This window comes from Megalobrama amblycephala, unplaced genomic scaffold, assembly GCF_018812025.1.
Source record: "Megalobrama amblycephala isolate DHTTF-2021 unplaced genomic scaffold, ASM1881202v1 scaffold253, whole genome shotgun sequence".
Taxonomy (NCBI): Eukaryota; Metazoa; Chordata; class Actinopteri; order Cypriniformes; family Xenocyprididae; genus Megalobrama; species Megalobrama amblycephala.
In genome coordinates this window covers 381,565-404,839 of record NW_025953340.1, presented here as the reverse complement: position 1 = coordinate 404,839, position 23,275 = coordinate 381,565, and the positions used below count along the sequence as shown (strand labels likewise).

Below are 23,275 nucleotides of genomic sequence, written 5' to 3'. Positions count from 1 at the left end.
TGCACCATTCATCGACTGTTTGTGTCCATCTCTGTTTTCTCTCTACAATAAACCTTGTAACTTGCAATTGCTTCCTGTGATTCATCATGACAGAACGATCTGACCAAGCTACGGAAGCAGCAAGCGCCCGGCAAACTACCCTAGAGGAGTTTATCAACAGCAACATGCGTCGTATGGATTCCCAGGAGAGAAATCTTAATGAAACCGGGCGAGCTGTGCAGGCTTTAGTGACGCAGGTGTCCGAGCTCACCCAACAGCTCCAGCTTCTCCGCGGTCCCGCTGCGCCGCCCACACCGGCCGTCCTCCCACCCACACCAGAGAACGCCGCCAGTCCTGAACCTCGTCTTCCGGTGCCAGAAGCCTACTCAGGTGAACCTAATTTCTGTAGAGCATTTTTGACACGTTGTTCTATGCATTTCGCTCTACAGCCCCGGACATTTAATACGGAGCAGAGTAAGGTGGCTTTTGTGCTCACTCTCCTTACGGGGAAGGCTTCTCTTTGGGGGACGGCGGTGTGGGAGAATCAAGACCCATGCTGCGCCTCGTTCCAGTCACTCGCCGCGGAGATGAAGAGAGTGTTCGACCGGTCGGTCGCTGGGAGAGAAGCCGCCAGGCAGTTGGCGGAACTTCGCCAAGGAGAGAAGTCGGTGTCTGATTATTCCATCGAATTTCGTACACTAGCGGCTGAGTGCCACTGGAACGAGGAGGCGCAGTGGGACATGTTCCTGCATGGGCTGGCTGACCGTGTTCAGCGGGAGATCTACACGCTGGACCTTCCGACCACGTTTAATGAACTCATTGACCTGGCGCTCAGGGTGGACGCTCGGCTGACCAGGGTCGAGCGGAGGATTCCAGCCCAGAGGAGCGCGGAGGGGATTCGCTCCAGCAGCGTGGACACGGTCAGCCCCGTTCAAGACCATGAGCCCATGCAGGTGGGTCGAGCTCGGCTTTCCCGGGAGGAGCGGGAGAGGCGGAGGTCCCAGGGACTGTGTTTATACTGTGGTGGAGCCGGTCATTTCGCCTACAACTGCCCGTTAAAAGGGCAAGCCCGGCAGTAAGTTTGAGGCTACTGTCGGGTGGGATCTCCGCCGGAAAGCCCTCAACCACATCCACCCTCCTCCCGGTGAGACTGGGATGGTCCAATCATCTTCACGACTGCAGTGCACTACTGGATTCCGGTGCTGAAGGTAACTTTTTGGACAAATCTCTTGCCATAAGACTTCACATTCCCTTCAGACCTCTCACCAACAGTATCGCCGTGCACGCACTCAATGGACAGAGTCTCCCCACTATTTTTCACAGCACCGAGAACGTCACCCTGATCACCGCCGGAAATCACACAGAACAGACTACCTTTTTCATTTTTGATTCTCCACAGACCCCCGTTGTCCTTGGTCATCCGTGGCTGATCCGACACAACCCCCGGGTAGACTGGATCCAGAACTCCATCGTGGCCTGGAGCGAGCAGTGTCATAAGTCTTGTCTTGTCTCTGCCTGTTCGTCCGTTTCTGTTTCTGTTTTACAGGAGGAAGCAGTGGATCTGTCTAACGTGCCCGTTGAGTACCTCGACCTGAAGGAGGTGTTCAGTAAGTCTAGGGCTGCTTCTCTTCCTCCGCACCGTCCCTACGACTGTGCTATAGACTTATTGCCAGGAAAGTCTCCGCCTAAAGGCAAGTTATATTCCCTTTCGGTTCCTGAAAGGGAGGCCATGGAGAAATATATTTCTGATTCACTGGCAGCCGGGTTCATCCGCCCTTCCTCTTCTCCAGCGGGGGCGGGGTTCTTTTTTGTGGGGAAGAAGGACGGGTCCCTGCGACCTTGTATTGACTACCGGGGGCTGAACAACATTACGGTAAAGAATACCTATCCTTTGCCGTTAATGTCTTCAGCTTTCGAGAGGTTGCAGGGAGCGTCCATTTTCACAAAATTGGATTTAAGAAATGCTTATCATTTGGTTCGCATCAGGAAGGGGGATGAATGGAAGACCGCTTTTAACACCCCCAGGGGGCACTTTGAATACTTGGTTATGCCGTTCGGGCTTTCCAACTCCCCAGCGGTCTTCCAGGCACTCGTCAATGACGTGCTGAGAGATATGGTTGATCAGTTCATATATGTCTACCTGGACGACATATTGATTTTTTCCTCATCTCTCCAGGAGCATGTTCAGCACGTTCGACGAGTGCTTCAGAGGTTGTTAGTGAATGGGCTTTTTGTCAAGGCGGAGAAATGCGTTTTTCATGCACAGTCTGTTCCTTTCCTAGGGTACATCGTGTCGACTGAGGGAGTGCGCATGGATCCTGAGAAGGTTAAGGCTGTGGTGGATTGGCCAAGTCCAGATTCCCGTAAGGCCCTACAGAGGTTTCTGGGGTTCGCCAATTTTTACCGGCGGTTCATTCGCAACTTCAGCCAACTAGCCTCGCCTCTGATTGCCTTGACCTCTCCCAAAACTACGTTCAGGTGGTCAGACGCAGCCAAGGCTGCGTTTGCCAAACTGAAGGCCTGCTTCGTTTCAGCCCCCATTCTTGTTGCCCCTGATCCATCACGGCAGTTTGTGGTAGAGGTCGACGCATCAGAGGTGGGGGTAGGAGCAGTGTTATCCCAGCGTTCTTCCGCAGACGATAAGATGCACCCGTGCGCGTTTTTTTCTCATCGATTGTCTCCCGCCGAACGCAACTACGACATTGGTAATAGGGAGTTGCTGGCAGTCAAGTTGGCTTTGGAGGAATGGCGCCATTGGTTGGAGGGTTCTGGGGTGCCTTTCATTGTATGGACCGACCACAAGAATTTAGAATATATCAGAACTGCCAAAAGGTTGAACTCCAGGCAGGCTCGGTGGGCACTTTTTTTTCGGACGTTTTGATTTTACTCTCTCGTACCGCCCGGGTTCTAAGAACATCAAACCCGACTCTTTGTCTCGTATTTTTGATCGTTCCGAACGCCCGTCTACTCCCGAGTGCATTTTACCTGAGACGTTAGTGGTCTCCACTCTCACATGGGAGGTCGAATCGAGAGTCAAGTTGGCTCTAGAAGGGGTAACGCCTCCGCCCGAGTGTCCACCGAACCGCTTATTCGTGCCGGAGCAACTACGGTCCGTGGTCATTCAATGGGGTCATTGCTCCAACGTAGCGTGTCATCCAGGAGTCAGTCGAACTAAATTTTTAGTCAAGCAACGATTCTGGTGGCCTCTCATGGCTCGGGACGTCCGCGATTTTGTATTGGCTTGCTCAGCTTGTGCCGTTGGCAAGACTTCCAATCGTTCCCCGGATGGGTTGCTTCAACCGCTGTCAGTCCCTTCGAGACCCTGGTCACATATTTCGCTAGATTTTATCACCGCCCTCCCACCCTCCCAAGGGTACACGGTTGTTTTGACCGTAGTGGACCGATTCTCGAAGGCGGCTCATTTCATTCCCTTGCCCAAATTACCATCAGCCAAGGAGACAGCGGTTACAGTCATTGACCACGTCTTTCGGCTTCATGGCCTCCCGATAGACGTGGTTTCTGACAGAGGTCCCCAGTTTGTGTCCAGATTTTGGCAGGAGTTTTGTAGATTGCTGGGGGCGACGGTTAGTTTGTCCTCAGGGTTTCACCCCCAGAGCAATGGCCAGACTGAGAGAGCCAATCAAGATTTGGAGCGAACGTTGCGATGTCTGGTCTCTAAGAATCCTTCCTCCTGGAGTCAGCAACTTTCGATGGTGGAGTACGCGCACAATACTTTACCAGTGTCGTCCACGGGCCTATCTCCGTTTGAGTGTAGCGTAGGTTACCAGCCACCTATTTTTCCTAGTCTGGAATCCGAAGTCGCGGTCCCCTCTGCTCACGCCTTTGTCCAGAGGTGTCACCGCACTTGGACGAGAGCCCGAGAGACTCTTCTCCAAGTGAGGGAGCGCACCAAGGCCAAGGCCGATCGCCACCGGTCAAGGCCTCCCGTATACGTCGTTGGTCAAAAAGTGTGGCTTTCAACTAAGAACATTCCTCTCCGATCCGTCTCTAATAAGCTTGCTCCCAAATTTATTGGTCCGTTTACTGTCACCAAGATCATTAGTCCGGTGGCAGTCCGCCTCAAACTTCCTCCAGCGTACAGGAGAGTTCATCCCGCCTTCCATGTATCCAAGATCAAACCCGTTTTTCATTCCAATATTAATCCGCCTGCTCCGGTTCCCCCACCGCCGCGACTCGTAGATGGGGAACCTTCCTATTCGGTCAACCGTATTCTGGACTCGAGGCGGAGGGGACGTGGATTTCAGTACTTGGTGGACTGGGAAGGTTACGGACCGGAGGAGAGAAGTTGGGTTCCTGCCAGAGACATCCTGGATCACACCCTTATCGATGATTACAATCGACAGGTAAGGGAGTCGGGGAACGCCAGGAGGCGTCCCTAGGAGGAGGGGTACTGTCACGGTTCACAGATACATTGTTTCCTTCTTGTCGCGTGCTCTGTGTTTTGACAGCTGTGGGTGTGTTTGTGCTTGTGTGTGTGCGAGTGTGTTTGTGGGCGTGTCCAGGCCACGCGGCTCATCAGCGGATCCAGCTGCCGCTCATCATCCCATCACCTGCTGCTCATTCACTCCCCTATATATACTCACCTCATTCTCATCTCCATTGTCAGATCGTTGTTTGGTGTCCTGTGTCGTGAGTGTTTCGTCTGTTCCTGACCGGAGTTCCTGTTCATCTCGTCTTCAGTCCAGTTGGTTGTCTACGTTGCTCGTTCTATGTCTGGACCCTGGATTTATCTTCACGTCACTTCTCGTCACCTTCACTCACCACCAACGGATCATCTCAGTCCCTGCGTCACTGGAAGCCTGCACCATTCATCGACTGTTTGTGTCCATCTCTGTTTTCTCTCTACAATAAACCTTGTAACTTGCAATTGCTTCCTGTGATTCATCATGACACTGACAGCCCTAATAATTTTTGATTAGAGTGTTCATTTACTAAATAATGTTAACTTCCACTTTAAATACTCTAATAGAGTTATTGTATTAAAGGTGCCCTAGAATCAAAAATTGAATTTACCTTGGCATAGTTGAATAACAAGAGTTGAGTACATGGAAAAACATACATTGAGTTTCAAACTCTATTGCTTCCTCCTCCTTATGTAAATCCCATTTGTTTAAAAGACCTCCGAAAAACAGGCGAATCTCAACATAACACCGACTGTTACGTAACAGTCAGGATCATTAATATGTACGTCCCCAATATTTGCATATGCCAGCCCATGTTCAAGACATTACACCAGGGCAGCCAGTATTAACGTTTGGAGCTGTGCACAGCTGAATCATCAGACTAGGTAAGCAAGCAAGAACAATAGCGAAAAATAGCAAATCGAGCGATAATAACTGACATGATCCATGATTACATGATATTTTTAGTGATATTTGTGAATTGTCTTTATAAATGTTTCGTTAGCATGTTGCTAATGTACAGTTAAATGTGGTTAAAGTTACCATCGTTTCTTACTGTATTCACGGAGACAAGAGAGCTGTCGCTCTCTTGTCTCTTTTCATTTTTAAACACTTGCAGTCTGTATAATGCATAAACACATCTTTATTCTTTATAAATCTCTCCAACAGTGTAATGTTAGCTTTAGCCACGGAGCACTATCAAACTCATTCAGAATCAAATGTAAACATCCAAATAAATACTATACTCACATGATCCAACACATGCATGAAGTATGCATGACGAACATCTTGTAAAGATCCATTTGAGGGTTATATTAGCTGTGTGAACTTTGTAAATGCACTGTATTACCGTCGAGAGGAGCAAGAAAGCGCGTGATTTAAAGGGGCCGTGCACTGAAACGGTGCATAGTTAATGATGCCCCAAAATAGGCAGTTAAAACAATTAATTAAAAAAAATCTATGGGGTATTTTGAGCTGAAACTTCACAGACACATTTATGGGACACCTTAGACTTATATTACATCTTGTAAAAACTGGTTCTAGGGCACCTTTAAAGTCTTGACCCCCTCAATGTAAATTTATGGGATTTCTATGATTTTTAATCTTCATTTTTAATTTCATTTTTTCAAGTTGGATCAAAAAATATAGCAACCTGAGTCGGAACAGTCTGAAGGTCTGACCATCTGAGTTTGGTGGTTGTAGCTTGAAAACTCTAGGAGGAGACACTTTTTTAATTTTCATGAAGAAGAGCAGCTTAGATCAAGCCTGTAGCATCTGGATCTATCAAACACACAATTGTAAAAGTCAATCTTCACAGCATGCAGTATTCTCATTGGTCAAGCCAAAACTCAAAGGTGTGACTTCTGTAGAGGTTAAAAGCCCACATGCAGATCATGTTCTCTCTTCTGGTTTTTCTCTTTCTTCCTGCTGATATTACAGATCTGTCTAGTGTCACTTGATACTACTGTCACTTGGGATCCCAGAACCGGGCTGGCAGGCCTCACTCACTTCAACCATGCGCAACTTCCGACCACAACAGGGTCAAATTAACAGCGTAAGTTTGTCGTCATTTTCTTCATTCAATGCAGAAGATACTGATTACAACTTCAGCACCATCGGACCGAATCATCAAGAATTTCTCCTCAACTTGCAGATCCGAATGCTCCTCAACAGCTAAGGCAATTTGCAAGTATCGTACATTTGAACACATGACGATTTAGTATTAAGTTTGAACCCCTTTGTTAACAAAGGTGCTTTAGAGTGAGAAACTGATGGTTCTTCTAGCTTGTTAAATGACTCGTTTCATAGCTCCATTTTCCTGTTATGCTACGTTTCAAATTCATTTCCACTCTCGCATTTCCTATCTATGCATGAATTGTATGTTTGTGTGTGTTTAGTCTAGCTAGGTGTTCATGATTTAGTTAAATAAAACTTGTGTGCACATTCTTGCGAGTTGATTCTGATCTGCTTAATGTCCCTGATAATGATTACGATCACAGCTACCAAAGAAAGCAATATTTTTCTGTGACAAGGGAAAACACCTTTTGTGAAGAGTTGATAGACGATCAATACTGAGTGTTCGCTGGCCGAACAGATTAATTGATTGTAATATTAATTCAGCTATATCAAGTTAATTATTAACTGATTCAAATATTTATAATTAATTATAACGAGTTATGATTAATTATTCATATTTCCCTTTTGAGCTAATTCGCATAAGACACTATATAATAATATTATTTTATAGTATTTTAACCATTTAAGCCCGGCATTTTAAAAGTTGTTTTTCTCAGTGACATACACAAAAGTAAAGACTCATAACTCCAAAACTATAGCAAGAAGAGTCAAAAGGTAAGTATTGTTTGATTTTTTTTTTTATACAGCCAATTCTTTTTTAGAAAAAAAATCATTGCATATGGACATTCTCATGCAATGAAACTGCTAACAAAAGACAAAAAATTAAATACAATTTTACATATCTTTCTTACAACTCAGGATGGAAATAAGATAGGATGAAAATTCTGTTTGGTAACACTTTACTTGAAGGGGTGTGCATAAGACTGACATGACACCTTCATAATCTTGACATGACACGTGTCATGAATATGAAGGAGGTTTTATGCATGTTTATGACAACTGTCATTAAATGTCATTCGCTCAATTATGTCATTTTTAATGCAAAGATGACATTGTTTGAGATGTCTTTGTTACGACAACTTGACATAAACCAATACATCATAACCTGTCAGTGTCTTTGTCATGACAACTTGACATTAGCAAAACATCATAACCTGTCATAAACATGACATAGCAGATTAATTATCAAACTTAAAAAAAACTACTTAGCTTTATGGGTTAACATTACATTACATTATTTTGGTAACATTTCAGTATAGGGAACACATATGTAAACGATTAACTATGACTTTTCCCTCAATAAACTCTTAATTTACTGCTTATTATAGTTAATTGTTAGGTTTAGGTATTGGGTAGGATTAAGAATGTAGAATAAGATCATGCAGAATAAGGCATTAATATATGCTTTATAAGTACTAATAAATAGCCAATATTTTAGCCATATGAATGCTAATAGTAATAAGCAACTAGTTAAAAGACCCTAAAATAAAGTGTTACCATTATTTTATAACAGTGTCATATTTTTTACGAAATTTGAAATTGTCTATTATCTGACCTTCTGATGGAGGAAACTTAAAAAAAAAAAAAAAAAAACAAACAAAAAAAAAAAAACATGAAATGAAAAATAGTCATGACGCTGTTATAAAATTATTTGTCAGAGTATTGTCACTTAATGACATTTTAATGACAAGTTCAATTTGTACCACTGTACTTGAGCTCAAGATACATATTTATGACACTATTATAATGGCCTCATGACAGCCAATGTCAAAACCAACCACATGACAGTTTAATGTAATGTTAACCCATTAAGCTAAATGATGTCAAGTTGTCATGACAAAGACACTGACAGGTTATGATGTGTTGGTTTATGTCAAGTTGTCATAACTCGGACATCTCAAACAATGTCATCTTTGCATTAAAAATGACATAATTGAGCGAATGACACTTAATGACAGTTGTCATAAACATTCATAAAACCTCCTTCATATTCATGACATGTGTCAATTACATGATTATGAAGGTGTCATGTCAGTCTTATGCACACCCCTTCAAGTAAAGTGTTACCGTTATAGCATTTGGAACCAAGGTTAGCTTTTTGTTTAGCCCTTGACACCCTCCTAATGGGTATTTTTACACTTGTTTGTCCATGAAGAATATCTTGTGATCGAAACAATGTATTATGTTGATTTTGGACTTATTTTAAATGGGAGCATCCCCTAGTAATGATGTGCCATTTTCTATGATCGGAGCATGTTTCATGAAGTTACAAGCGAAAAACCTCATGTGAAAGCTAAATTTGCTTTAACTTAGCTATGTGTGCCTGTGGGGTTTTATGTGTCGTAACTCTGTGAGGAATATCTCATGATTGACGGATTGCTAAAAATCATGAGAATCTGCTGAAAATAATGATTTTCCACAATCAGAGCATTTTTCATGAGGTTACGAAGGAAAATGTGACATAAATGCCACATTTGTATATTATTTATATATGGGTCTTGCGGGGCTTCACGTACAAAAACTCACTCAAATTTAGTCCAAAGTCCAAAACAATTATGCTTGTTGTATTCTACTCCATAAGACCTTTCAAATGACACATGACTCATGACTATCTGAGTGTTATGATGTTTTTGACACATTGCAGTACATAGTTCAAAAAAGTATTTCATAAATTCTGAAACTTTTTTTTTTATTTATCAGCAAATAACTCAGCACTACTTAGGAGTTTATCAAGTTGATCAAGGCAGGAATTTTGGAAAATATGATTATTAATTTTTTCGTAGATGGTGGAGCCTTAACGGGTCATTTTCATGTAATCCAAAAGACATCCACTCTGGCAAGCTAACTTTCTTGAAGTGCGGGTAGAGTGTCTTGTTTGTTAACATGATTAAAATGATAACGATATTTCATTTTTTAAATATCACAGTTAGTTTTGGAGCAAATCCTGAATATTTTTTGATGAGTGGCAACACCAGCATCTTATTCCAAGCTGGCAGGATATCGCTGTCCTTCAGTCTGTACATGCAGCCTTAACACACACGGCTGAGTTTACAGATCTGCTGTGTGAAAATAAGTTGACCACACCCAGAGTTATATACATTTTGCACATTATGATATGCATATTGTGTGGATCTGTTAAACACCACATGATTACAGAGGCGTAAATACCTGTTAGCGCCAACTAGTGGCCGATTTCTTTCAAAATTCTTACAGACCTCTAGGCCCGTGAGTCGAACATGCCCACTGAGTTTCGTTCCAATTGTTCTCCAATGGATGTTCTCCATCCATTGAATTGGCTCTTTCACTCTCTCTCCTCTCCACCTACAGCTGGTGTGTGGTGAGCGCACTGGCGCCGTTGTACTGTGGCTGCCGTCGCATCATCCAAGTGGATGCTGCACACTGGTGGTGGATGAGGAGAGACCCCTGATATGATTGTAAAGCGCTTTGGGTGTACAGTAGTACATATGAAAGCGCTATATAAATGCCTCATTCATTCATTCATTCATTCATTAACTTTGTCTAACAGGTGCTCAAACTTCATTGGCCGATGGCGGCCATGTTTTTTGAGACACACCAATGTCCGCATAGACTATCATGCTCCCTTGGACCAAGACACTAGGCGTTTCTCAATGTCAAGGAAGGATCCTCGGAAGCCAGAATTTCGAGGATGCTACGTCATCGACATCCGTCAAAGGACTGTTCCAATGTCGAGGATCCTCGGAATTTCAAACAAGGACTGAGTCCTTCATTCGAAAAATATCCCACATACAGGAAAGGATGCATATGTGTAGCCTTCACGTTCTTCGCGCTCTCAAATCACCCACAATCCTATGCGCGCAGCTTTGCAATCTTGTTCAAAAAATTTAAAACAAATGTTGGACGTTAACGGGCAATATGCTTTCAAATGTAAGTATATTTACTTGTTACCATTTGTAACTGTAGTAAATATGTCAGATAAATAAAGTTTAACGTTTAAATGCCAGTATAAATTACTACCGTATTGATATTATAAATTATACAAATACAAATTACGTTATTGATGGCTAACTGAACCGGACCGTCATTTAACAATTGTTAGCTTGGTTGCCGTCACCGGCATTTCTTTTATAAATAACTAGTTAAGTTGTCCAAAGTAATTAAACATTAATATTATACCATTATACCATTCACAGCGTTATTCATAGCTTTCTCGTCTTTTTAAACAGGGACCAAGGAACAAACGGAGGCGTTCATACGTCTCCGTGTAGAAAACAGGCAGCTGTTTACCAGGGGGTATGACGCAATGACGTGCACTTGCTAGTCTGTTCCATTTACGTGTTCTCCGAATGCTAAAGAGGAGCTTCGCCTAGCCTCTGAAGGAAGTGACTTGGAAGGACCAGTCCTGCCAAGGAAGTATCCTTGACATTGAGAAACGCCTACTGCATGCCAAATTTCAAGCCAATCGGACTAACGGTTGCATAGTTACAGCTGTTTTCATGGGGTTTTTTTTGGTTATAGCACCACCTAGTCAAATCGACGCAATTTTTTTTATCGTGGCCAAAGATTGAGTCCATACACATGTGTACCGAGTTTGGTGCAAATATCTCATTTCCTTCTCGAGTTATAGCCATTTTAGTAAATGTGGCTCCGCCCACATCATACATTTTGGCGCCTCCTAAACGACCGTGAATCAAAATTTCAACTTTTGATAATTATTGATATTCACACTCCAGAGAACATTTCTGCACTGGTTTGGTTCCGATTGGGCGAAAAACCTAAGACTAGTAGGTTTTGGAAAGTAGGTTTTGGACAAAATTGAAAATGGCGGAAAATTTTCCCTGGTGGAAATTAAATTGGGACAAACGGTCTAGGAGTTATTAGCGATTTTCAACTTTTGATCGCTGTAGCGCCACCTATTGGCCAATTGGGGTCATAACTCCCCAAATTGAGGACTATCATTTGGCCAAGTTTCAAGTCTCTAGCATGATTCATTTTAGGGGAGAAGAAAAATAATAAAAATCCTTACAATTACAATAGGGTTTCAGCACTTCGTGCTTGAACCCCTAATAAATACAAAAATACAGTACAAAGACTGGAGAAATGTAATGTATTTTTGTACTCATATTTCTGTTATTTTCACAAGCTACTGGGAAAGTGATAAAGATCGACCATTTGAGTTTGCAACATCATAAAGCATAATAGATCTTATTCGCAAAAGCGCCATCTTTGATTTTTTTACAGGAATGAAAGCGAGAGTGTAGGGGATAGATAGACATCTCTTCAGTGGGTTGAACTGTTATTTAATGTGTTTTTTGGATTGTTCTGCTGATGAAACACTGCAAAAATATCTTTCAAAGAAATTTCACTAGACAAAAAACTCCAGACAACATGAGTTGTGGAAAAGTATAAGTGATCTAGGAGCTTTATACAGCTTTTTACAGCGGATGCCACTGAGAACTCAGCAAGTCTTTCCCTCACAGCCTCGCTTTCATACATGTCATGGCACTTCTCTGAATAAGATCTATGGACTGTCCTTGTACAGCTAAAATAATGAAGCGACTGCGCACACCAGAAGATACATAATGTGCACGTGCACATTCAAGTTACAAATCCAGGGTTCGTACAGGTTTTTAAGAGTGAAATTCAACTCGAACCTATCCCAGTGTCTCAGACCAAAAGCAGGGAGTCGAAGGCATGGATGGACAGCCAGCATACCATTATGTATATGATCAATTTAACAAAGAGACAAAAAAGGATACAACTTACTTCCTCTCAGGTGGCATATAGTGCGGAATCATATTGGTCTGCGTGGAGCTCTGAGGATACCGGTAGCGCTCATTAGCTGAGAAAGCTGCATTTAGGGTGAAGTGTTTCACATAGGACTCCAGAATGTTTACTATATTCATCAGGCATGGAAGCTTCACCAGCTGTTGTCAATGAAACAATGAAACAAAATTAAATAATCATTTTTGTTAACATTAGACAATGCCCTTAAAGGAGACTAATTATGCAATCAAGAAACCAAAGTAATTCTGAGCTTATAGGTAGACCAGGAGAGATGTTGTGATGTTTCCACTTCAATCATCTTAATTTAGAATTGAGACATTAAATTAAGTTCTGGTCCGCATTAAATCATGCTCTTTTATGTACGTGTTATCAAAGGAGTTACACGTGCATACCTTCTTTCTTTTGTTGATATAGTAACAGTCATCCTCCAGCTTCTTCTTGAGAACATCAGGGATGTCAATGTTTATAGTGATGCTCTTATCTTCACTCTCCCTTTTGGTCTGCGGCTCTTGTTCTTCCCTCTGTGTAAAAGAATATTATTAAAGTTAGAAGAACATATGTGTAATTCCATGTTCCAAGTCATGTAAATTAAGATTACAAATAATACAAATAAGACTCTTTCTCTTCTTTCTTCTTTTAGTTGCTGTTAATGTGAAAAGGACTGGAGACATCTAGTCCAATAGTGATGCCACGGAGCCTTTGTCCCAGTGTGCAGCCCTGTTGTAACATACCTGGTCTGGAAAGAGGACTCTCTCAACCACAGCAGAGTCAGTTTAATACATCTGAAGTTCATCTTAACTCAACCCTGGAGAACTGCAAATTCAACACCATCGAACTACTGAACCATCAAGACTTTCGGTAACACTTTAGTATAGGGAACACATAGAAACTATTAACTATGATTTTTCCCTCAATAAACTCCTAATTTACTGCTTATTAATAGTTAGTAAGGTAGTTGTTAAGTTTAGGTATTGGGTAGGATTAAGAATGTAGAATAAGGTCATGCAGAATAAGGCATTAATATGTGCTTAATAAGTACTAATAAACAGCCAATACTCTAGTAATACGCATGCTAATAAGCAACTAGTTAAAAGACCTTAAAATAAAGTGTTACCAGACTTTCTTCTGAGACTGCATCCGGACACTCATCCAACGGCTAAGGCATTGCAAGTATACTAAACTAAAAACAGGTTTAGTCTAAGCTGTAGCCTAAGAAACTGATGGTTCTGTTCAGGTGGTTAACTGACTCTTTTCCATAGATTCATTACCGGCTTCATTCAGTCACTTTCACTTTCCAATTTAACCATGTGTGTCTGTGTTAGTATGTATGCGTTTGTTAAAATTAGTTGTGTTCATGATTTAACACCCTCAAGTCAGCTGTTGTGTCAGCGATACTACCTTGCTTTTTTTCTTATCAGTGTTCTTATCAAGATACTCAAAATACTCCATAAATATTGGACAATTAAGAGTTATACATCATTTTAATCTGTGAAATGTCTTCTTTTATTTGTGCACACTCAGAGTAAAAATGATCTGTCGTCTCTCTCTGAACAAAGTCCATTCTGATAGTCCTCAGAAAATGAACTGTAACTTAGTGAATCCTAATCACACAAACATGAGACATGTCTAAAGAAACATTGAAATGTCAGGTTTTAAATCATGTAAGTCAAATCGAAAACAAATATACTCTGTTTATGTAATCTGTTTGAAAAGTGAGATGTCGTCAGTCGTTCGCGAGTCATCTCATTATCCACTAATGCGGCCACCCACAGAGCGCATGCACTGAGCGATACATGCAACAGAGAGTGAATGCCCACATCAGCTCAGAAAAACGCATCAAGCTTAGTCAGTTTCATGTACTTTTCATCGTTTTGAGACACAGTGAGGAATAATTTTAAAGGATTTGCCTCAGAGGAAGAGCATGACTGGTTTTAATTCAATTTCGATGATCAACTTGATCAAGCTGATGATTGTGAATGGAAAGTTTTTTTTTATTCTTAAGTTCTTTATTCTAATCGTGATATAGTGTCTGTGAATATTAAACCACAAAAAGATTGTTTAAATATGAATCCTGCAAGTTTTGTGTCTCAGTGTGAATGAATGGGGCAGATGGACGTGCGGTGTCGTTTACTACACAAGTTACATTAGTAAATTGCCATATTGGCTATTCCCAAACTATACTGCTATACTGAGATGAGTGAAATCGACTGAAATACATAATAAATACTGAAATAACTTGCGCTGTAAGTCCTACCCTTCTCTATTCTACTTACGTAAAAACGGAACTGGCATCGCGTTCGTTCCGCAAGTTGAATAAGGAAGACGTAGGACATACAGCGTAAGCTTTTTGAAGAATACGGAAAGCGGAAGCATGTGCAAGGCAATCATTTGTGTTTATAAAGCATATATGAACATCTTGGATGACATGGGGGTGAGTAAATTATCAGGAAAATTTTATTTTAAAGTGGACTAATCCTTTAAACTATGCCAGAGGCATACACACCTCACGCACCGGACGCTGTGTGCAAGGCAGTTGGACATAGTGGTGTATCAGAGGTAAAAAATTATATAAATACTGTTCGGTTTCTCGCACAAACCAATTGGTTCGTGTCTTAGGACATCAATGTGTCGTCATGAGCCGCAGGGTTTAATTTGCATTTGTCTGTGCATGTTTGTTTTTCCTTCATAGACTGTGTTGCCATTGACATGCATTATATGACTGACAGACTGCAACGGTTGGAGTTAAAAATCATCATTTGTGTTCTACTGAAGAAACAAAGTCACCTACATCTTGGATGTCCTGGGGGTAAGCAGATAAATAAAATTTTCATTTTGGGGTGAACTATCCCTTTAATATGAATAAAACAATAGACCTTAGTCAGGGTTGATGCATTACTGAATTGTATGCAGATGAACTGGAGTTTGATTTTGTGTCTACTGAAAGTCTTGCAGGAAGACGTTTCATCATCTATGTATATATACAGTGGGTATGGAAAGTATTCAGACCCCCTTAAATTTTTCACTCTTTGTTATATTGCAGCCATTTGTTAAAATCATTTAAGTTCATTTTTTTTCCTCAATGTACACACAGCACCCCCTATTGACAGAAAAAACACAGAATTGTTGACATTTTTGCAGATTTATTAAAAAAAGAAAAACTGAAATATCACATGGTCCTAAGTATTCAGACCCTTTGCTGTGACACTCACATATTTAACTCAGGTGCGGTCCATTTCTTCTGATCATCCTTGAGATGGTTCTACACCTTCATTTGAGTCCAGCTGTGTTTGATTATACTGATTGGACTTGATTAGGAAAGCCACACACCTGTCTATATAAGACCGTACAGCTCACAGTGTATGTCAGAGCAAATGAGAATTATGAGGTCAAAGGAACTGCCTGAAGAGCACAGAGACAGAATTGTGGCAAGGCACAGAATCTGGCCAAGGTTACAAAAAAAAAAATCTGCTGCACCTAAGAGCACAGTGGCCTCCATAATCCTTAAATGGAAGACGTTTGGGACGACCAGAACCCTTCCTAGAGCTGGCCGTCCGGCCAAACTGAGCTATCGGGGGAGAAGAGCCTTGGTGAGAGAGGTAAAGAAGAACCCAAAGATCACTGTGGCTGAGCTCCAGAGATGCAGTCAGGAGATGGGAGAAAGTTGTAGAAAGTCAACCATCGCTGCAGCCATCCACCAGTCAGGGCTTTATGGCAGAGTGGCCCGACGGAAGTGCAAGACACATGAAAGCCCGCATGGAGTTTGCTAAAAAACACCTGAAGGACTCCAAGATGGTGAGAAATAAGATTCTTTGGTCTGATGAGACCAAGATAGAACTTTTTGGTCTTAATTCTAAGCGGTATGTGTGGAGAAAACCAGGCACTGCTCATCACCTGTCCAATACAGTCCCAACAGTGAAGCATGGTGGTGGCAGCATCATGTTGTGGAGGTGTTTTTCAGCTGCAGGGACAGTACGACTGGATGCAATCGAGGGAAAGATGAATGCGGCCAAGTACAGGGATATCCTGGACGAAAACCTTCTCCAGAGTGCTCAGGACCTCAGACTGGGCCGAAGGTTTACCTTCCAACAAGACAATGACCCTAAGCACACAGCTAAAATAATGAAAGAGTGGCTTCACAACAACTCCGTGACTGTTCTTGAATGGCCCAGCCAGAGCCCTGACTTAAACCCAATTGAGCATCTCTGGAGAGACCTAAAAATGGTTGTCCACCAACGTTTACCATCCAACCTGACAGAACTGGAGAGGATCTGCAAGGAGGAATGGCAGAGGATCCCCAAATCCAGGTGTGAAAAACTTAGGACCATGTGATATTTCAGTTTTTCTTTTTTAATAAATCTGCAAAAATGTCAACAATTCTGTGTTTTTCTGTCAATAGGGGGTGCTGTGTGTACATTAATGAGGGAAAAAAAAAATGAATTTAAATGATTTTAGCAAATGGCTGCAATATAACAAAGAGTGAAACATTTAAGGGGGTCTGAATACTTTCTGTACCCACTTTATATATATTTATATACACACTCACCTAAAGGATTATTAGGAACACCTGTTCAATTTCTCATTAATGCAATTATCTAATCAACCAATCACATGGCAGTTGCTTCAATGCATTTAGGGATGTGGTCCTGGTCAAGACAATCTCCTAAACTCCAAACTGAATGTCAGAATGGGAAAGAAAGGTGATTTAAGCAATTTTGAGCGTGGCATGGTTGTTGGTGCCAGACGGGCCGGTCTGAGTATTTCACAATCTGCTCAGTTACTGGGATTTTCATGCACAACCATTTCTAGGGTTTACAAAGAATGGTGTGAAAAGGGAAAAACATCCAGTATGCGGCAGTCCTGTGGGCGAGAATGCCTTGTTGATGCTAGAGGTCAGAGGAGAATGGGCCGACTGATTCAAGCTGATAGAAGAGCAACTTTGACTGAAATAACCACCCGTTACAACCGAGGTATGCAGCAAAGCATTTGTGAAGCCACAACACGCACAACCTTGAGGCGGATGGGCTACAACAGCAGAAGACCCCACCGGGTACCACTCATCTCCACTACAAATAGGAAAAAGAGGCTACAATTTGCACAAGCTCACCAAAATTGGACAGTTGAAAACTGGAAAAATGTTGCATGGTCTGATGAGTCTCGATTTCTGTTGAGACATTCAGATGGTAGAGTCAGAGTTTGGCATAAACAGAATGAGAACATGGATCCATCATGCCTTGTTACCACTGTGAAGGCTGGTGGTGGTGGTGTAATGGTGTGGGGGATGTTTTCTTGGCAAACTTTAGGCCCCTTAGTGCCAATTGGGCATCGTTTAAATGCCACGGTCTACCTGAGCATTGTTTCTGACCATGTCCATCCCTTTATGACCACCATGTGCCCATCCTCTGATGGCTACTTCCAGCAGGATAATGCACCATGTATGTCACAAAGCTCGAATCATTTCAAATTGGTTACTTGAACATGACAATGAGTTCACTGTACTAAAATGGCCCCCACAGTCACCAGATCTCAACCCAATAGAGCATCTTTGGGATGTGGTGGAATGGGAGCTTCGTGCCCTGGATGTGCATCCCACAAATCTCCATCAACTGCAAGATGCTATCCTATCAATATGGGCCAACATTTCTAAAGAATGCTTTCAGCACCTTGTTGAATCAATGCCACGTAGAATTAAGGCGAAAGGGGGTCAAACACAGTATTAGTATGGTGTTCCTAATAATCCTTTAGGTGAGTATATATATATATATATATATATATATATATATAAAAAGTGGGTACGTGTGTGTGTGTGTGTGTGTGTGTGTGTGTGTATGTATATATATATATATATATATATATATATATATATATATATATATATATATATATATATATATATATATATATATATATATATATATATATATATATATATATATATATATATATATATATACACACACACACACACACACACACACATATGTATGATATATGTATGTATATACACACTCCTATAAGAGATCTCTATGTAAATAAATTCAGTAACTCAATAAAGAACTTTACAGTCATGACTGAAGTAGAACAAATCAAGATAACATTAGAAAAAGGACAGACAGCAGCACTGGCTGCAAGATACGTGTGCACATGCCACAGCCTGAGAGACAGCAGGTGAATGTATGTGTGTGTCTGACCTCAGTGTGTTTCCCTAACGTCCACCACAGTGACCCTCAGTACGTGTGTGTTTATATGTTAAAACACTGTGGTAAAATTAAACAAAATGAAAAAGTAGTTATTAAGATTGATGTAATTTAGAATTGGAAAAATGTGATTGAAAAAAAAAAAAACGATCATAAAATCAACTTGCATAATTATGCATGCAGTGTATAGTGATATCTTCAGTATTACTCAGAAGTCTAGTTTCAAATGTAATTCTTTTGATGTAATGGTGCTTTATATAACCTATGTACAGACCACGAATATGTCAGAGATTTGAATTGTATTATTATGTATTTTTATTTAATTATTATTTTAATGAATTATTTTTTTTTCCTTCAATGATTTTGTTTATTTGTAAATGAGCACATCATTTAAAGTTTATTTACCATTTTGAATTTTTTCTATTTTATTTATTATTATTATTATTACTATTGTCATTGTTGTCTTAATATTTTATGTATGTTCAATTATTTTGGCAGAAAGGATTATTATGGGTGATTCTTATCCGATCATCATTGTATTTCCAGTTTTCTGCATCACATGATCCTTCAGAAATATTCTAATATGCTGATTTGCTGCTAAGTAAACATTTCTGATTACCGGTGTGTTATCAATGGTGAAAATGGCTGTGCTGCTTCATATTTTTGAGGAAACTATGAGGAAACAAAATTGTCCATACTTAGTGCAGAACCATGCATCATTTATTAATATTTCTACACGGCTCCCTGCAGACAGCACTCTGATTCTTCAATCGTGCCATCTACAGTGTATGCAGAATTATTAGGCACGTTGATTTTCTGATTATTTTTTTTTTTCCCAGGCACATCACCAATTAATCTTCAAACTATTAACTTTCTATTTAATCATTTAGAAGTGATAATTGTTCAAAAAGACGCCTTATATTCAGGTGTGCATAATTATTAGGTACATTTTCTTTTACAGATAAAATGAGCCAAAAAAAATGATTTAACTCAGACTGAAAGTCAAAAATTATTAAAAACCGATGAGGAGGATGCAATTAGGCATGTGATGGTATCAAAATTTCATGTTTCGATAATTGCTGAAGCTTTTATCACGGTATACGGTGTTATCACGATATTGAAATAAGTTGCAAAAAAGTTTGCAATATAAGAGGCTTAATAACTTTTTTTTCTTTTAACAAAAATAACTGAACATATAAATACAATAAATAAAAAAAAGAGTCAACAAATAAAAAAAAAGTCAACAAATAAAAAAAACAATTAAAAAGATTAAAGTGGAAAATTATATATTTTATTTTTAAATTATAAAGAACAATAGGTATCACTTTACAATAAGATCTCAATAGTTAGCGTTAATGCATTAACTAACAATGAGCAATAGCTAAATTTTTTACAGAAGTTATTCTTTGTTAAAGTTAGTTTAAAAATACAACTTTTCATTTTAGCTCAGGTCCATTAAATAATACAGTTACAACTTTTGATTCTAATGAGTGTTATTAAATGTTGAAATTAAGATTAATAAATGCTTCAGAAGTATTTTTCATTGTCAGTTTATGTTAACTAATGAATTAACTAATGTTAAATAATGAAGCCTTATTGTAAAGTGTGACTGAACAAAAAAACATATTAAAACAATATCTAGGGCATGTTGTAGTCCAGATTAAAATATATAAAATGATTAAGTTTGAAAATAAATAGATTTACGTCTTTAAGAATTTGGTGCTGTGATGAACACAATAGTGAATACAAAAATCTGAATGGCTGTTTATATTGTAGTAGCCTAGCAGCTGCTTTGTTTACAGGGGTTACCAGGGTAACCACAGCATTTCTGCTGTTCCATCAGAGCCATCTACTGTCAGAAGCTGTGTCCGAAACCACTCCCTATCCACTATATAGTCCACTATATCGGGTGTCAGCCATTTTGTAGTGGTGCCCGAATTCTGAGTGAACGACTTCATTCCCTACATTCGTTCACTACTTTATACCCACAATGCTCTCTGATTTCAAGTGTACGTTCGATGTACACTTGAGCTGTGTCCGAAACCGCTCCCTATATATAGTCCACTATATCGGGTATCAGCCATTTTGTAGTGGTGTCCAAATTCTGAGTGAACGACTTCATTCCCTACATTCGTTCACTACTTTATACCCACAATGCTCTCTGATTTCAAGTGTACGTTCGATGTACACTTGAGCTGTGTCCGAAACCGCTCCCTATATATAGTCCACTATATCGGGTATCAGCCATTTTGTAGTGGTGTCCGAATTCTGAGTGAACGACTTCATTCCCTACATTCGTTCACTACTTTATACCCACAATTCTCTCTGATTTCGAGTGTACGTTCGATGTACACTTGCTGAAGCACTATTTCCCAAAATCCAATGCGGAGAGGGCTGAGAGCACGTGTGAAAGTGAAGTGCGAACTGTAATCCAGAGATTACTTTACAGCTTTCTTATTTCTGCTTTAACATTATTTTCATTTCTATTTTTATCTTTTTTAAATTAATCATTACTTGAATAAAACCTACTAAAATATAGGGAGACATTATTATGATGAATTTTAAAAATTAAATTAAATTAATAAAGGTAAAAGACTATTATTTTTATTATTAAATGTAGGCATTAAATCAATTTAATGTGTTTTTATAACAGCAAGGTATAATTTGTGGCATTGTTGTTAACTCATTAAACTTAAGAGATAATTTAGTGAATGATTTAAACAAAAAATCGTTAATCATCTGTAGTGTATTCAAATCCTAACGGTCGCCTGAGGGCGCTCAAAGACCACGTCAACTGTGAGCGTGAGAGTTTAACAAAATAAAAAAAACTTTATTAAAAATAATGTACACTTGTTAATGTGTTTATTTTTTATGAACACATATTAAGCATGACAATATCAATCGATTAAACTACAAAGCTGGCACGGAGGCATGTATGGTTACAAAATAAAGTCATTATGATTGTTATTGTTATTAATTATTGTTATTGCATAATAGGGGGCAGTCATGGCCTAATGGATAGTCAGACTTGTAACCCAAAGTTCATGGGTTCGAGTCTCAGGTCCGGCAGGGATTGTCGGTGAGGGGAGTGAATGTCCAGCGTTCTCCCCATCCTCAATACCACGACTGAGGTGAGACCCTTGAGCAAGGCACCGTACCCCCAACTGCTCAGCAATGGCTGCCCACTGCTCCGGGTGTGTGTTCACGGTGTGTGTGTTCACTGCTGTGTGTGTGCACTTGGATGGGTTAAATGCAGAGCACAAATTCCGAGTATGGGTCACCATACTTGGCCACATGTCACATGTCACTAAACTTCAAAATAAGACATAAAACATGAAACAAAATTAAGTAACACGTAGGATAAAATAGTTTAATCGCGTCGAGCCGTTTCTGCGATAGCTCCAGCTCTCCGACGAATAGTGAATGAGTGAACGAGTGAGCGGTTTCGGACACAGCTAGAGTGCACTTTCATTCAGCGCGTCTCCTTCACTAGTTCCACCATGCGCTGCTAATGCAAGTTGGGCTTGTTTACATCAGTGTGCGTGCCTCTTTGACGAAGCATAGAGCTGTGTTGTGCATTTTAAACGGTTGATGGGTAAATTATTCTTAAAATGCATTCTAAAAAATCTGAATAATTTGTAAAATTAATATTCACGGTATTGAGAAGTGCCCACGATAATATCGGACGTATTTCTTATCATGATACATCGTATTACTGTATACTGGCACGTGTCTAGATGCAATATTAATGAAATTCTAGAAATTGCAATTAAGGCATTACCATTGGCCAGTGAAATGCTCATTGGGTCAGCAAGGTCAGACAAAAACGGGTGGAGGAAAAAAAAGACACGTTAACTGCAAAATAATTAAGAATTAAGGTGAAAAATTAAGTGTGAAACCATCAGGAACACTTTAGTCTCCAGCACCACCATTTTTCAGAACTGCAACCTACCTAGAGTCTCCAGAAATGCAAGGTGTCAGGATCTCAGAGACTTAAGTGGGTCGTACATCGGACGAGAAGCTCAGCACCGCGTCTCGGACAACTCACAGGTATCACACACCGGACGCGCACATTCAATCTGCACAAGCTCAATTTCGAATAAACTCCTGATAGACAAGCTGCACGACGGGTGAGTTTTAAGTATACATTGCATATGCCTATGCTTTAACATTTTGCACTGAGGTTAGTGTATGGAAAAAATGGCACAACAGAGCAAAATGAAATAAAAGGCTACGTTTATTATACATTTTTTTCTAATATTTTTAGATTTTATTCAAGCTGTTAAACTAAGCATGTAAAACTAATGTATCTTGCAGCACAGGGTGAAATCAGTATGTACATTAACAATGATTTGAGAGAAATATAATATACATTTAATGTAAAACAATGTAAATGGCGCTTTGTGGCACGGCAGGATTTTGAACAACTTCCTGAGTCATAAATGGGTGCCGCGGACAGGCGCTGAATGGCGCTGCCGGTGTGCGTACCCTCATGGAAAACAATGCATTCGAATTTTAAAGGGAACCCCTGGTATTAACACTTGTATGGCATTGTTGAGTGTTTGGCATGGTAATGAGTATGACAATGTTGATATATTTGGTCTTGTGGAATAGATCTGCTATGCTGCTGCTACTGCTGCTGCTGCTGCTGTTGATTATTGCTGCTGCTGCTGCAGAGCAAGTACAGTACTTGCTACTGCCAATACATACACGACACACTGCTGTGAGCAAGTAAGACAGGCTGCTGCTGTACAATATAGCGTACATGAATTACCC

The 23,275-nt window shown here is 40.3% G+C and overlaps 1 protein-coding gene across 1 annotated transcript in view; it reads right to left on the bottom strand.

The window, feature by feature from the left end:
* Positions 1-23,275, bottom strand: part of LOC125261055 (male-specific lethal 3 homolog) — an 89,303-nt gene that overhangs the window by 11,114 nt on the left and 54,914 nt on the right. Inside the window, exons 7-8 of the mRNA XM_048179604.1 lie at positions 12,698-12,826; positions 12,285-12,445 (exon numbers count right to left, since the gene is read on the bottom strand). Of these exons, the coding sequence (XP_048035561.1) occupies positions 12,285-12,445; positions 12,698-12,826 (290 nt within the window). The remainder of the gene's footprint in view (positions 1-12,284; positions 12,446-12,697; positions 12,827-23,275) is intronic.